This window comes from Pelobates fuscus, chromosome 1 (assembly GCF_036172605.1).
Source record: "Pelobates fuscus isolate aPelFus1 chromosome 1, aPelFus1.pri, whole genome shotgun sequence".
Classification (NCBI taxonomy): Eukaryota; Metazoa; Chordata; class Amphibia; order Anura; family Pelobatidae; genus Pelobates; species Pelobates fuscus.
In genome coordinates this window covers 278,196,998-278,210,779 of record NC_086317.1, presented here as the reverse complement: position 1 = coordinate 278,210,779, position 13,782 = coordinate 278,196,998, and the positions used below count along the sequence as shown (strand labels likewise).

The window sequence follows — 13,782 nt, the reverse complement described above, 5'->3', positions numbered from 1 at the left end:
GGTGCCCTGGTGCCCCCTCTGAGTCTTGGCCCATCCTGACATGTGGAATTCCAATGCCCAGCCACTTTAGCTGCTGTTGCAACTCTAGTAGTTTAGCCACTGCTGTGTGCACAGCCATTTAGTGTGATCTTGAGGCTGAATTAACTGTTATCGAACCTGGTCTGAAAATCTGTCTACTGCTCACAGGTCAGTGACAGGTGATTTAATCGTTCAAAATGAACACAAAAATCAAGTCTGTGGAAGGTCAGGAAGGTCAGGCATTGTCTGTGAGATCTCAGCCTCTTCCAGGTCTGGGTGTAGTTCTGATGAAGCAGAATAAATTCCTGCCAAACAAGACAGGAGTGTGTTTTAGTTTAGCATTTTAAAACCACATTTATTTTTTAATGTTATTTCTCATTAATACATTAAATATGTATTGTTAATCCACCTTGCTGGAGTCTTCTTTTCAAGAAATAAAAAAAACGTACATTGCTCCCTGGACTACTATAAAATACTGCTTTGTTTTGTAGCTTATGATTACTGTTATAGGAATATGTGTCTGCTTACAATGAGTGCGTTATGGTTTTGGTTGTGTACTGCCACTAATGAGCAATTTATGCCAGTTTAATTCTAACAAGTGGTTTAAATTGGGGAGACTTTTCTCTCTGTGGGGGCAGCGGAGGGAATTGCATCTTTTTCCCCGTATTATGCGCTTAGATAGTTTCACTGCATACGCAATAAAGAGTGTAGTTATGGTCCATACAGAATGGATTTTTTAAAAACTGTGAAAAACAATATTCATTATGTCCTAACACTTTGTTCTTCAGCCATATGGATTACTAGCTACTAAGTTAATAATTTTTAATATGGATTTAATGATGATGTTTAACCCCTTAAGGACACATGACATGTGTGACATGTCATGATTCCCTTTTATTCCAGAAGTTTGGTCCTTAAGGGGTTAACGGAACACTATAGTGTAAGGCAAGCATGTCAAACTCGTGGCCCACTGGCCACATGCTTCCCACAATCAATTTATTTGTAAACAACCCCATCAGCCTCCCCCTCCTGCTCTGTGTAGGAGTACCGGGTGTCATGTGACTACCTGGTGCTCAGTCTGACACCAATCGCGCCGTTGGAGAGTGAGAGGCCCCCCTCCCCTGCTATGTCAGGTGAAAAACCGCAGGAAGGGGGGCCTTCTATCTATAGGGCAAAGCAGAGCTGGCGCTACCATAACCTTTGGCGCCGGCTTTGTGAGGGAAACAAATGCCTGCCAGAGAAGGAGGAGTGGACCTGATTGGTGGAGATCGGAATGGAAGGAAAGATATGAATTGAAGGGTGGAGGAGGGAGATCTGGATGGGGGAGAGAGACTTGGATAGAATGGGTAAGGGGGGATAGAGACATCGAAGAAGAGATATAGAGAAATATGGAAGGGAGGGAGAGATATGGATGGGAGGGAGAGATGTGGGGGAGAGATATGGAAGGGAGGGAAAGATGTTGGGGAAGAGATATAAAAGGGAGGGAGAGATATGGATGGCAGGGAGAAATGTGGGGGGAGAGATCCGAATGGGAGGGAGAGATATGGATGGAAGGGAAAAATATGGAAGGGAGAGAGAAATGTGGGACAGAGATATGGAAGGAAGACATGGATGGGAGGGGGGGTAGAAGCGAGTGGAGTGTGCAGCTACACCTTACTTTGCCTTGAGATTGCATAGGGACGAGCGAGCAAGCGGAGCGGACAGTGCGGCTACCTACCTGATTGAGAATGCAGTTTGCAGAAGGACTGAGGGAGCAAACAGAGCAGACACTTAATACAGTGGCATTACTACTGAGATACTAAGAAACCTTAGGTGAAGCTTTTGAGTGAATTATATATATGTACCTAGGATTGCATATTGTTTGCATGAGTGTGATACAAGTAATTTTAGTTTGTGTTGGTCCAGGTCGAACTCTTTAAAAAAAAAAAACATTTTGCAGCCCACATAAACTTAAGCCTTATTTATTTGGCCTGAGTTAGCTTTTGAGTTTGACATGCTTGGTGTAAGGAATACTAAACGCCAGTGTCCTTGTCCCTAATTGTATTAAGGACACCCCGGGAAAGCGCTTCTAGGGGCTCTTAGTTTGACCGCTGCCAGAGGTCGATTTAAACCTGCCATGTTATCATTGTAGTTTCTAAAAAACCTGCAGTTTTTACATTGCAGTGTTAAGAGGACAGGATCACTGCACCCAGACCACTTCATTAAGATAAAGTGGTCTGGGTGACTATAGTCCCTTTAAATCTGACTTAAAGTAAAGAATAAACCACAGCTAACCTACGTTTTACAATATTTTTTTATTAGGTGGATAAAAGTATATTTAATCATTTGAGGTTTATATTGAACAATTTTTATTAGGTAGAAAAGGTATATTTAATCATAAGAGGTTTGTATTGAACACAAAATCTATCTTCTTTGCCAAAATAAATATGCATAAATCTAGAGTCTAATAAATGAATTAACATGGACTTTTTCCTATGCAGTGAGCCCCCAAAGAAAGGAACAAGAACCTGATGCTCACACGAGGAACAGAGAATGCCTCCAGAATGTTCCACAAATGTCCACTGGGCCACCTTCAGATATTTATCTGCTCAGGAAGATGGTGGAGGAGGTTTTTGACATGCTTTACAGTAAGACATCACTTCACAGTTAATGCACGCTAGTTTTCCAGAAAAATAATTTAAAAGATTTAAAGACTCTTTATAGATTTATCACTTTTCACATTTAGTATATAAAATAACATGCTAGAAGTAGAGTTCCACAGGTGTCACAATGTAAGGTGAAAAAATTATTTATTGGAGGCCGAAGTGTTGTATCTTTTTTTGTCCTTTTTTTTAAGGCCTCTAGGCCAAAGCAAAAATGTTTGCCTTCACCTACCTTGTGACGCTTGTGGAACTCTACTTCTTGTTGTTCCTGGTGGGCTGCGGACCCCCCTCCACAGAGCTCCTACGTAAACTTACTTTATGCATTAAAATAACATGCTATTCACCAGTGTGGCACTTTAAAGCACTATAACCACTATAGCTGTGTCTGTTTAGCCCGCATGCCACAGTGTATCATTAAAGTCCAAGTTGGACTGATACACACTGATATTGTGGAAGTGTAGCTTTGCTGCACAGGCTATGAGTGCTGGGACAGTTCTGTTTTTTGTCAAAACACTCCAAAACATGTTTGAAAGAAAACAAGGAGACGGCGCCTATAGACTCATTGCACCTTAACAACTGCAATGAGCTGTAACGTTTATAGTGCCTAGAGTGCCATTTAAAGATATTCTGATTTGAAGTCATGTTTTGCTGCCGAAAGTTATAGACAAGTTGGCAAACAGCTGAATATAGGATTTAGCTTACACAATGGACACATACCAGCCAGTGATGGCTTCCATCGCAAGTGTGCAAAGGTTTTTACTGAGAACTTGTGTTATAATATGGCTTATTGACTCCCAATAAGTTAATAACTTAATAACACGCTAATCAGTTCTTCTGAGACCTTTTTAAAATGTATTAGTTACGTACTGCCATTGATTGAAGTGTTTTGTTTTTTTCTGGCATCTTAGCAGTTTCCATTACTAAAATAAGGCATTGTGTTTCTGTAGGCGAAGCTCTAGGTAAGTCCAATATTGTTCCAGTGCCATATGACAAAATTCTAAAGGATCCTGGATCATTAATAGTGCAAGGATTTCCCGATGGGATCTCTTTACGGAAACCTGCTGAGTATGATGTGAAAAGCTTAATGCTTATTTTAGAGCACAGTCACCGCCTTAGATTCAAACTGAAAAGGTAAGCTTTTCTGCTGATGGACCAAGTGTTACTATAAATGTTTAATTCAGTAATTCATAAATATATTTAATGAGTGTTATGATTGCCTCTGATTATTTACGATATTTGATTGACTTTTATGTCTAACCCTTTAAGGACCAAACTTGTGGAATAAAAGGGAATCATGACATTAAGGGGTTAAAAATAATCCATTTATCAATAAAAAAACAAACAAGAAACAAAGTCTAAAGGATGCACGTGAACTGTTAAAACTTATTGAAAGTGACATTTAGGAATAACATTCTTTCTGTCATTTACATAATCAAATGTGAATGATCTTAACAACTCAACTTTTATAATTTCATAATTCCTTCGCCAGTGTTTACAGTATTTTAATTATAAAAGTGATAAAGATATTCTTTATTCATGTTTAGGACTACCGAGGAACCTAGCAGAGAAATTAAGTCCCCTGCAGACTTAAGCTGTCCTGCTGTTTCAACAACAAAAGTCATACCAGACTCTGGTCTAAGCCCCAAAGTTGCCAAATCATCAAATCATGACAACACTTCCAGTGTCTCAAACTTTCTATACAATGTCTCGTTACCTATCCAGCTTCCTGTGGAAGTGAAGCAAGAAGTTCATATGAGTGTGCATGGGACCAACGCAGCCAATGAACTGTTGATCCATCGAACACCAGGAGATCAGATTCAGGATCCCTCAGACTGTTCTGGTGAGTATATTATTTTTCAGTAGTGTATATATTTTCCGACATATAGATGTACATAATAATTGATTTGGATTGTGGTTGAAGAACTTAGTGTCATCGTCACCATCTCGGGACTTTGCATAATTTGCAAGGACCCCAACAGTAACATCGCTGGAGGCGGGGGCAGGCAAAGGTAACTAAAACTTACCAGATCCCATACCTCATTCTGGCTGATCATCTTCTGTTCCTCCACATGTGCCTATAGAGGATCCTGGAAGACCACAGGATCCTCCATAGACAGAGTCGATTTCCCTGCAGCCATCACTGGTGACGGGTGGGGGATTGACACTTCTTGCCTCAGGAAATATACTAAGACAAAGTAGTCCCTTCTTTGTGTTAGTATATCTTTTGATTGGGTTGGATGTTTAATGAAATTCCATCACCGTCAATATGAGTATTTCATAAATATTCTATCTTTATAAAATACGGTACTTATTTCACAGGGGGAATGACAATACTGTTTTAAATAGAAAAGCATCACCATGCTGATCAAAATATTTGTATTGCTTCTAGTAAATGTTGTTTTTTCGTACTGAAGTCACATTATAATGTCCAGGAAGATTCCAAAAGAAAGCACAGGCATATATTGGCATCACTCTCCCAGAACATAGTTCAAAAAATGCAGAGGCATTGCTTTTTTCCCACAGTTCAGTAAGTTTTTGCTGTCATAAACTACTTTCATGCAAATAGTGTCCAATGACCATTCATGGACAGGTCAGTTGTATTGTTTGGGGACTGATCACCATCCTTGGGACAGTCTACCTGACAGCATCAAGATACGGCTGTTTGAAGTTGTGGTGAGATCAACATTTCCCAAACATTTCACTGATTTAAGTACATTTTTTTTTTAATATTCTTTATTTTTATTGTGCACAAAGAGTGACAAACAGCCTTGATTCGCCACAACAGCAGAGTCAAGGTATAGATAACTACAATATGCAATACAGGTTAAGTAAATTTTTAAATATTTGGTGATGAGTCAAAGTTACTGAGACAAATTTTATGGGGGAAAAAAACAACTCTTCCAGAATACCATGAAAACTATACAAAGAGAACAAACACTATTTCATTTTTCAGATTTGCAAAACCCATATCTGCATTTTTTTCAATGCCTGACATTTATAAAATATCTTTTCATGCCATGATCTCATTCAAAGTCTATTCAACACAAGACTCCACAACCATGTCTTTTTGAGACATATTTATAAAACCTCTGTCAGGAGCCAAACTGATTAAATTACAAAGAAAATGTATGCAATGGACTGTTGTTTCCTTTGTTACTTTTTCAAAACTTATAAAATGAATGGGACAATTCAAGTGCCTTGTACTAAGGCTAGTTGTTACTGTTTGTGTCCCCTCCACTGTGGCAGTGCTGACTCAGAGCATTCTAAAGTAGGGATCAACCGATATTGGTTTTTTAGAGCCGATACCGATAATCTGTGAACTTTCAGGCCGATAGCCGATATTCTGTACATTTACCATTTTGAAAAAATAAACTATTTCTAAAGGTAAATGCGCAAAATATACATGCACATGCACTGGATGCAGTGCGTTTAGACAGTGGAGCTGTGTATATTTGTGTAGTGTATATATAATGAATGCAGGGTGCGTTTGTGTAGTGTGTATAGTTAATGCAGTGACTGTTTGTGTAGTGTGTGTAAATAATAAATGCAGAGTGTGTGTGTAAAGGGAATGCAGTGTGTAGTGTGTATAGCGAATGCAGTGTGTGTAATGTGTGTGTATAGTGAATGCAGTGTGTGTGTGTATATAATGAATACAGTGTGTAGTGTGTGTATATAATAATGTAGTGTGTGTGTATATAATGTAGTGTGTGTGTGTGTATATAATGCAGTGTGTGTGCGCATACTGCAGTGTGTATGCACATTATATACACACACTACACACTGCATTATATACACACACACACTGCATTATATAGACACACTACACTATATACACACTCTGCATTATATACAGAGTGTGTAGTGTGTGTGTGTGTGTGTATATAATGCAGTGTGTGTGTGTTTTCCGGAAGGGATGTGATTTGTGTAAAATGGGTTGGGCAAAGGCATTTTTTGTATTTTAATTTTTAATATTGATGTTTTATTATTTTTTGTTGTCCCTCCTCCCTGCTTGTTACCTGGCCAGGGAGGGGGGTATGACAGTCCCTGGTGGTCCAGTGGTATTGGCTGAGCAGTGAGGGGCGGGCCCGCAGGTAGCGTTTACTCACCTCCGAGCAGGTCCCAGTGTAAGTCTCGCGGCCTGTGTGCCGCGCGGAGCTTTGCCATGGTAACCCGTGGCAACGCTCTGACGGCCGCAGGTCTCGCAAGACTTACACTGGGGAGCTGGAGGAGCTGCTCGGAAGTGAGTAAACGCTACCTGCGGGCTCCCCCAGGACCGCCGGGCTTGTAATGAGCCTAGCGGTCCCAGGAGGTATTGTCGGCAATATCGGTATCTATATTTTCCGATACCGATATTGCCGAAAATACCGAATATCAGCCGATTATATCGGTAAAAACGATAATCGGTCAATCCCTATTCTAAAGCCTTGGCAGGAATGTTTTCCTTATAGGGGCAACACAGTTAAATAATGTATCTACACCACTCTACATGTGTGCAAAGAAATATGAAAAGGTGTGTGGCAAGGGAAAAGCTTCTGCTGGGGCTTTAGAAAGCTCTTGCTCTGCCATGCTACAAGAACACCACCAATAAGATGTTATGGATAGACACAAAGGACGATGAGATTAGAAATAAAGACGCATGTTACTGGGGACTAAGACAGACAAGTTGTTGGGAGAGGAAGACCCACAAGTATGGGGATGGTGAGAGATACAAGAGTTGGGAAGATAGGTTTAAATAATTGGGAAATGAAGCTGTGGGCTAGAGACGTGGGGAATGGGCAGTCTACAAAGAATAAAAAAAGATACATTCATAATGACACATACTGCACACAAGCTACTTAATGTTATTCCTATATTTTATTTTCTCTGCTCAGGACAAAAATCCTCACCATCAGGCAACAGCCTTAGACAGATTGCTCATGCTTCTAAGCGCGTTCTCTTTTCAATAGTGCACGACAAAACAGGTATAGTGTTTCACTTAACGCTGTGCATCATCTATAATTAATAGTGCAGCATTCACTATATTTCGCTAGGAACTTTCTGTTCCTAATCATCCAACATGTCTTGTTGCAACTACTTGTTTGTTAGTCCACCTATTGTACAGCGCTGCAATATTTGGTGGCACTTTATAAATACTTATTCACAGCTGATAATGGATATGTAAAAAAAAAAAAAAAAAAAAAAAAAAAAAAAGTAAAGTCCAATAGTGGAGTATATCTAGGTATTTGAGAGAGAATCAGGCGTGGAGAGCCCCTTACATTTAGTGGAGCTTCTGACCAGCTCTAGGTGAGTAGGCTTGGACAGTACCCACTTTGGAGTTTATAACAGATATAAGTCTTAACCAGGGCTCGTGTATGAAATATAGAGCTGAACAATCATCAGTAATATGTAAGTAGGACTTTTTTTTTTTTACATCACACAGTTTTGTCTACAGAGAGTACTTTTTTTGTTGTTGTTGGAGCCACATAAGGCTCTGTACCACGTGAGTGCATATATTATACATTTATATAACTGACATATAACTGGATTCTAGATTACTGTATTCTGTGTATAAGAAGACACCTATATACCCCAAGGCGAGGATTGTTCTGCCCAAGTCTATGCCTCTAGAGCTGGTCAAAACCTCTATTAAATGTAAGTGTCTCTCAACACCTGATTTTATCTCAAATATCGAAATATACTCCACCATTGGACTTTTCTTAGATTTTTTTACATATCCATCATCTGAAGTACAACCATCAAACCAGCTGTGAATAGCAATAATCTTCTCCAGCCAAGAAGTGAGAACCTTGGCAGGTAGTTGCTGTTATCCATTTTACAGGACTGTTCTAGAACTTAATCTTTCTGTTTTGTATTGTTTTTTTAAATAATAATAGTGATAAACTAAATGTTAGTTTACTTAGTATTGCCTAATTAAACGTAATCTGCTGCATGCTAATTACACAATATGATACTACTTTTTACACATTAAATTGTTGACACTGAACAGCCTCCTTTCCTAAGTAAAATTTCCTTATTCTTGTTTCTTAATAGAGAAATGGGACAGTTTCATTAAGGAAACTGAGGATATCAATACCCTCAGGGAATGTGTGCAGATTCTGTTTAATAGCAGATATGGTGAGTAGAAATGACATTTACTATGAGCTGCATTACACAGTATACTTTTGGTTTTCCTTTGTTTCTTGAAAAATTTCTACTGAAATAATTTTCTAAAAACACTTCCTTCCGTGGCTTGTCTACTTGCTTCTGTTTGGGTTTTCTTTGAAAGTCAGCAATTTTGAATGAACGTTGAGTTTGATTGCAGAAATTTGAAGATAATCAAATGATTGACAGCTACTGCTCTTAATGTCACATTTTTTTCTCACAGAGAATGAAACAGATCTTCACTTAAGGAATCCTTAGGGTGTTGTGAGTCTGTATTATCCGGAAGAGTTTTTACACTTCTATTACACCTCTCATTACCTCTTACCAGCTATCAATCCCCTGCGTGAATTGCATTCTTAACGATGACACTGATTGTTGAATGAACTGTAAATCTTGCTAAGTGATTTTTGACTCCTAAATATGTCATTCCACCTGCAATGCTTGATAAAGTGGTTTTATACCTAAATAAAGCACACAAGACTTCATACCCATTGCTTTTGGAGGCTTAACACTTTGCAGAACTAATTGTTCAGCCATGTCAACCCTTATAATTAATCCTAGCTTGCAGCAATACCACACAAGCAGTGGGCAGAACTAAGCTGCAATAGCCGCAAAAGGGATTGTATGTATATATCAACGGATTACAGTACAGATTGATAGGTCTGCTTAAATGTATTTGTTCAAACGGTTCTAGGTTAGGTGAGGCAGCTCATGATTTGTTGTTCTGATTAGGAATGGGTAAAGGTGTTTTAAGATTTCCAAAAAAAATATGTTTGAGAATGTGACATCCTCTTGAGTATTGCATGAACATTGAGGAACAATTGACGATTATGGTAGGTTTAGTGTACTTATAATCGTAATTTTAGTAAAGACAGGTATTTTGTTTATCTTCTTTTACTAACTAACACACATAAATAAATAACCAATCAGATAAAAGCAAAACCTATATAATTGGAGTACACAGTGGACAGGAAACACAATACAATACACAGACGTCTGAAGAAATTCAAAGTCAACAAGTAAAAATCACTGCCCACCCTGGAACTCAGTGATAGAAGAACAGAAAGTCAAGTGGATTTCCATACGAAGTATCAAACTGAAACAAACAGAAAAACAAGAACGGCAACTACAATGCTAGTATAATAATTTAATACATAAATGTATATATGCATATTATAGGCAATATTTCAAAAACAAAGAACGAAATGACTGATAATCATAAAAATTTATGTAAGAGCACTACTGTAGTAATATAATATATAATACATAGACCCAGCATAATAATGCAATAGAGAGAAGTCTTAATAAAATCATAATAACACGGCAAAACAGAAAGGGTATGGATGGGTTGGAATATACTTTAATATACTAAAATTCCAACATCTGGACGCCATGGTTGAATCTGCAATCAATAGAATGGTTGCTTGTTGGACATGGAGTTGACGAATTACCCTCGCTATCACTGCAAATGGGGGAAATGAATAAGCCCTGTGCGGTGGCCACATTTGCCTTGCTGTCCGGATACGGAAGCCAGCTGTTAAATTTCTGTACTTGAATGTTGTTGCAGGATGCAAAATGATCTATTGACCACTGAGATCAGATAGTTGGGAGAACAATTTGAGCATCAAATCGCTCGAATCCCTCCAGTGTGGAACCATTCTGCTGTGTAATTAATCTCCCTAGGTAAATACCCTTTTGTTAGGGAAATGTTGTGGGACAGACAGAAGTCTGAAACTTCTTTATACCAATTCCTTCAAACTGTGGGCCTAGGATTTCACCATGTCTAAAGTGATCCTTCTAAAGTGACCTGCTTCTGAAAAAAAAAGATTGCCAAATATAGTTTGAGGCCCCCACTATTCCTTTACGAAGGGCTCAACCCGTACCGGCCATAAAGGTAAGCATTAGCGGGTCAAATATAGGTGTCTGAGTAACTTTATCTGGTAGAACTGGTCTTGGACACTTTGCACATAGTCTACTTTGCTTCCTTTCCCCAGAGATTGAGAGGCATAGATCTTGCCAGGTGATCATGTATTGCCCTATCTGCTGAGCAGGGATGGTATATATTACGTGATAACCCTCGCTTCGCTTGTGGAACTGATTAAATACTCCCCACCAACTAGTAGACAGCAGACAGCTCCCGCATTCTGTATGCATTTGGAGCAGTTTGGAGCCGAATGTTGGTATCCACGACCGTGCAACCAAGATGGCAGCCAAACTCTTGCGGCTTTGTGAATGGCTAGTGCTGAGCGGAAATGGGAAAACGCATCTGAGAGAGGCACTAGGCTCCCAGTTTGGAGTGGAAACTCTTACTAGATGGGCCGAATGGTTCTTATCTGCCGTTACATTCTATGTTTCTATGTCTATGGAACACACATCAGAAACCCCCTGGATAGTGAGAGAATGTGGAATGAAACATGTTTCCACTGGATTGCATTTTGGGCACATTAAAGAAAAAAGGCTAATAATATAAACAGTAGATGGACAGACCAAAGAGAGTGAACCATACACGAACCATAGAATTATAATATCATTATCCAGTAAGATCTTTTCCAGGAGAGGAAAGCAGCACCCTGACCTGTGTCCTGTTGGAACAGCAAAGAAAGAGGAGGTCGCTACTCAGTACCCCCAACTGTACACATTCAGTTTTTTCTTGGTTGACTGTTTCTGTGTGTTATTTTGCTGCCATTTGGAGTTAGTTAAGGAAGATAACCTCCTGTCATGTTGTAAAATTACTTCTGTCTGAAGAATGTATCCATAAGGCAGGATTGACCTGTGAATGTCAGTAATTTACCTCTTTTACATGTCATCCCCTTGCAGGACAGGTATAGGAGGGCAGAAGGTCTGGACCCTGTAGGTGAGAAATCCGGATCTGTCTTTCAGAGGATTAGAAGATTGCATGCTCCCTCATGCAAACTCTGTTAGGTTGTCTGAGGGAGTTCTCAGATAACATTAGATGCAGGCACTTTATTGAATACTAGGTGCATCAGAATCAAAAATAGAGCAGGGAAGAGAGACCTGGGGCCCAGACCTTCTGCTACGACTACCTTGTAAAAATAGTTTACCCCTTAACCTGATACTCTGATACTCTCTTCATCTTAAACTGTACAAAGGACCTAAAACTACCAATGTTTAGTTTAATAAAGAACAGACTGTTCTATAGCAGGCATATTGTTTTATATTGTTGGCAATTATCCAAGAAGTGATCCCACTGATTCACAATAATTTTCTTCTAACGCAGCTGAAGCTTTAGGGCTTGATCACATGGTCCCTGTTCCATACCGTAAGATCGCGTGTCACCCAGAAGCAGTAGAAATCATAGGAATACCTGACAAAATTCCTTTCAAAAGGCCTTGCACCTACGGAGTTCCCAAACTTAAGAGAATCCTAGAAGAAAGACACAACATCCACTTTGTTATCAAAAGGTAACATTTTGAAAATACAAACTATTCAAATGAATACTTTATTCTTTCATCCTACTGATTTGTAATTTGAATTATAACTTTCTTTTTGCAGTATGTTTGATCAGAGAATTTTTGAAGGTAAGTGTTAACTTTTTTTATTGACAGAAATAATGTAATTTTACATATATGACAAAGACAGGTTTCCTTTACAGGAACACTATAGCATGTTTTCCTAACGCTATAGTTTTCCTGTTCCTACTCTTTTTCAGCCCTCCCTCCCCCCCACCCTTTGCCATAAGCATTTTAAAACTAAAGGTTTACTTACCGGTTTCCAGACGATGAATCATTGTCGTTGCTCGCCTCCCATACCATCACAGAGGAGGCATGGCCTTCTCCACCGATGGTCAATCCAATGCTCCTTAATACTGCTGTATTTTCTTGTTATCAACGATCAGTAAAACGGTCCTCTTGTATAAGAGTGTATACATTTTAACCAACCGTTATTCACACTAATAAATAAATACTTCTGGGGTTATTCGCTAAAGTGAAAATTTAAAGAGCAATTCTCTAAGTCAGCTATGCTTCCAGGGTCGGCTGCTTCTTACTTTAGTAAATCACTTTGTATAGCATTTCTCTGTTCTGATGACTGATCTGCAGCAGATCTTTACATAACTGTTATTAAAGGGCCGTTAATGACCCACTTTTCATCTATGTCTTCATTGGAATATAATTAGGTAATTCCTAAAACCTCAAGGACTGGTTTGATCTGCAGTAGATTTATTCTTTGTATACATCCTTAACACACCATGAAATATTATGAATCATTTTGAAATATTAGTATTTAACACTGAATTAAAAATGTGCTGTGTAACTATAATTAGGTGCTAAATTTTCTCAAGATGCCTCAAAATCAGACGCTACCCTGGGAGAGGAGCCCTCCAGTGAAACGCAGCAGGTGACACCTCTGGACATCCATGGATCTATCTCCTCATTCATTGGGGGCAGGTTGGTGTTAACTTCAAAAACAACTTTTGAGTGTTCCTTAAAAAAATTAAAATGCTTTGCTTCTTTATACAGCATAACCGTGCCTTTATAGTCATGCTGCCTCATTTCACAAAATTCTTTCTAATTGGCAGGTAGAAAGTGTAGCTCAGCCAGTGAGAGATGCTGAGCTCTTCTCCCCAACAGCCAATCACTGTACTCTTATTCTCTTAAAATATTTTCAAAGAAGATCCAAAAGGAAAGAGAAAAAATAAGATTAGTGTGATCGGCTGTGTGGATGCGTGATGTCATCTGCTCAGCTCACACTGATCTCTCATTGGCTGAGATAGTATGTACTTTCAGTACTTTTAATAGTTGAATAGCTGAGCTGAGTGCTTACTCAGAATATGCCAGATATAGAAGTTGCTTTGAAAAATGAGGGAGCGTGGCTAAAGGTAGATTTTCACTTCAGAATGCTGTCAAACTTTCTAATAAGATTGTAGGGAAAAACACAGCGTGAGTATAACACCTAAACCTATCAAATGTACTTAAGTTGTGTTGGTGCCAAGAGTGGACCTGTAGAGTGGACCTTTTTTAAT

At 39.0% G+C, this 13,782-nt stretch overlaps 1 protein-coding gene across 7 annotated transcripts in view; it reads left to right on the top strand.

Moving 5' to 3' along the window:
- GTF2IRD1 (GTF2I repeat domain containing 1) overlaps positions 1-13,782 on the top strand; it is a 102,123-nt gene that overhangs the window by 45,571 nt on the left and 42,770 nt on the right. For 5 of the 7 annotated variants that reach the window (XM_063457412.1, XM_063457410.1, XM_063457407.1 and 2 more), the window contains exons 5-12: positions 2,499-2,645; positions 3,608-3,791; positions 4,205-4,500; positions 7,532-7,621; positions 8,691-8,774; positions 12,040-12,223; positions 12,315-12,340; positions 13,084-13,207. In XM_063457412.1, the coding sequence (XP_063313482.1) occupies positions 2,499-2,645; positions 3,608-3,791; positions 4,205-4,500; positions 7,532-7,621; positions 8,691-8,774; positions 12,040-12,223; positions 12,315-12,340; positions 13,084-13,207 (1,135 nt within the window). The remainder of the gene's footprint in view (positions 1-2,498; positions 2,646-3,607; positions 3,792-4,204; positions 4,501-7,531; positions 7,622-8,690; positions 8,775-12,039; positions 12,224-12,314; positions 12,341-13,083; positions 13,208-13,782) is intronic. The other 2 variants (XM_063457409.1, XM_063457411.1) reach the window with 2 other exon arrangements.